A 3,183-nucleotide genomic window follows, 5' to 3' on the forward strand; every position below is an offset into this window, starting at 1 on the left:
TCCATCTGGTCATCTACTGTCTATCTGGTCATCTACTGTCCAGCTAAGGTCAAGAGAAGAAGCCGTGGCTTCCATGATCTGAGTCCATCTGGTCATCTATTGTCCATGTGGTCATCTACTGTCCAGCTAAGGTCAAGCGACCCCAAAAAACTCCCCCCAAACCCAAATATTCCCAGGCTTGACCCCCCCAAAAATACGTTTACCTGGAGATGGGCAGCTGTGATGCGGCCAGAGGCGTTGAAGTCCAGCGCCATGACCATGGAGAAGCGGGTGGACGCTCTGTTACGGCCAGCAGAGACCGTCCCGAAGGCTCGGAGGATGGTGGACATGGCCTGGATCTTCTCCACTGCAAAACAGGGTCAAGAGGGCAAATGTTATGAACGAGGAAGGGACAAGTGACCCATGAAAATGGCCGTTGGGTGTTGAATTAACAGACTGGTCAACTCAATGGGTCCATCCTAGTCTTATGTTGGATGTTGGGTCAACCCATTGATCAACCCAATGAATCCAATAGGTCCATCCTAGTCTTGTTCAGTCAGCTGTTGAACATTGGGTCAACGCATCGGTCAATCCAATTAATTCAATGGGTCCATCCTAGTCTTGCTGAGTCAGCTGTTGGATGTTAGGTCAACACATTGGTCAAGCCCATGGATTCAATGGGTCCGTCCTAGTCTTGTTAAATCAGCTGTTGAACATTGGGTCAACGCATTGGTCAATCCAATTAATTCAATGGGTCCATCCTAGTCTTGTGGGATCAACTGTTGGATGTTGGGTCAACACATTGATCAACCCCATGGATTCAATGGGTCCGTCCTAGTCTTTTTAAATCAGCTGTTGAACATTGGGTCAATTCAATTAATTCAATGGGTCCATCCTAGTCTTATGGGCTCAGCTGTTGGATGTTGGGTCAACACATTGGTCAACCCAATGAATTCAATGGATCCATCCTGGTTGGATTGCCATAAGTAGACTCATGGTTGAATAGTGAGTCAACCCATTGGTCAACTGCATTGGTTCAATGGGTCCAACCTATTTGGTCAGTCCCTATGACCATCATATCCTTCAGGATGGCCCCCCACCTCAACCACTGACCCCATCATGTGGGACAACAAAGCACCTGTGACCCGGTTGTCCACACTGCCTGCCATCTCCACCAGATATTCGAGGGCGTTCTGGCAGCAGGTGGTCTTCCCTGCACTTGACCTTCCCAGGGGCATAATGGTCTGGTCCTGCCGTTGGGTCAGCATGGTCCAGTAGGTTCTCTGGGCCATGGAGAAGATGTGTGGAGACATGCCGTCCCGTTTCCCTTTGAACGCCTGGGAACAAAGCCAAGGAGGATGTTTAGCGACATTGATCCTACATAGTTAGTCCAAGCTAGACTCATAGAATCAACTGAAGTCAACACATTGGTCAACCCTATGGACCCAATGGGTCAATCCTAGTTCATTAGTCCAAACCAGACTCCTGGAATTAGCTGTTGGATGTTGAGTTAATCCATTAGTGAGTAAACCCATTCCCCAACTCAACCATTGGCCAACCCAACTGTTCCCCAACCCAACCCAATCCAACTCAACCCAACCCTTCCCCAACCTAACCCAAGCCAATTATTCAACCCTACCCAACCCAACCATTCAACCCAACCACTCCCAAACTCAACCCAACCCAACCCAACCATTCAACCCAACCCAACCCTTCCCCGACCCTCCCCAACTCCATCCAACCCAACCATTCAACCCAACCCAACCATTCAACCCAACCATTCCCCAACCCAACCATTCAACACAACACAACCATTCCCCAATCCAACCATTCAACCCTACTCAACCCTTCCCCAATCCAACCATTCAACCCAACCATTCCCAAATCCAACCATTCAACCCTACCCAACCATTCCCCAATCCAACCATTCAACCCAACCACTCCCCAACTGAACTCAAACATTCAACCCAACCAAACCATTCCCCAACCCAACCACTACCCAATTCAAGCCAACCCAACCATTCAACCCAACCCTTCCCCAACCCAACCATTCAACCCAATCACTCCCCAACCCAACCCAACCCAACCATCCCCCAACCCAACCATTCAACCCTACTCACCCTTCCCCAGTCCAACCATTCAACCCTACCCAACCCACTCAACCCATTCCCCAACCAATCATTCGACCCAAACCACTCCCCAACTCAAACATTCAACCCAAATCCAACCACATTCCCCAATCCAACCATTCAACCCAATCCAATTCAAAACCCTTTCCCCAACCCAACTCTTGCCCCAACGCAACCATTACCCAAGCCAACCCTTCCCCAACCCAACCATTCTACCTTTCTTGAGCCGTTGGCCACGCAAGAATACGGCGCGATGGCTATCAAGTCCGGACCACCAAAGGTGTAAACCAGCTGTGACCGGAACCGGTGGCGGAGGGTGTTGATGACACTGGACTCGTTCAGACTGACCAACGAGGCCAGGTCCTCAGCGTAGTCAAATCTCGAAGGATTGGTCTGTTACGAGGTGGAGATTGGAAAGACGTTAGAATAGAGTGGCACTATTACTTCCCTCGATCTAGACACTATACGTCTATTGATACAACCTAGGATTTTATTGGCCTTTTTAGCTGCCGCATCACACTTATGGTCTACTAGGGCTCCTAGAGGACGAAGTAGAAGAGGAGCCATTGTTGGACACTGGGCCCAAACAGGACCTCACTGGACACCCCACCGATCACTCCTCTCCAGAACGGAGAAAAGGAACCATGGCTGGACACTGGGCCCAGGACAGGACTCCACTGGACACCCCACCGGACACTTCCCTCCAAGACAAAGAAGAGGAGCCATTGCTGGACACTGCTTCTCCAATTAGGCCGGCTGGACATGACATCACCTGTGACGCTATCCTTAATTAAGCGTGTGATGTCAGCACTCATTAGCATGGGCCTTCTTCTCTCAAGCTTTTAGGGAGACGTTCTCAAAGGATAAATAAATAATATTATACTTTTGTGGAATAATAATAATAATAATAATAATAATATGTATTTATTTATAAATTATTGTATATTAGTATAATATAATTTAATGTAACAATATATTGTATTATAGTATATTATTATATAATATCATAATATATTATCATACAACAGTACAGTCAACCCTTGTTATACGCTGGGGTTTGGTTCCAAGATCCCCC

At 48.0% G+C, this 3,183-nt stretch overlaps 1 protein-coding gene across 1 annotated transcript; it reads right to left on the minus strand.

Annotated features, from left to right (window-relative positions):
- Positions 1-203: 203 nt before the first annotated feature.
- On the minus strand, positions 204-2,524 carry LOC121918226 (unconventional myosin-XVIIIb-like; the record flags this gene model as incomplete). Its single annotated transcript, XM_042444308.1, has 3 exons — positions 2,325-2,524; positions 1,118-1,316; positions 204-346 (listed from the first exon to the last, which is right to left on the minus strand). Coding segments are annotated over exons 2-3 (318 nt in total), but the record flags the coding sequence as incomplete, so codon positions are not given.
- Positions 2,525-3,183: the final 659 nt, after the last annotated feature.

The sequence above is a fragment of the Sceloporus undulatus genome, unplaced genomic scaffold (assembly GCF_019175285.1).
Source record: "Sceloporus undulatus isolate JIND9_A2432 ecotype Alabama unplaced genomic scaffold, SceUnd_v1.1 scaffold_6267, whole genome shotgun sequence".
NCBI classification, from domain to species: Eukaryota; Metazoa; Chordata; class Lepidosauria; order Squamata; family Phrynosomatidae; genus Sceloporus; species Sceloporus undulatus.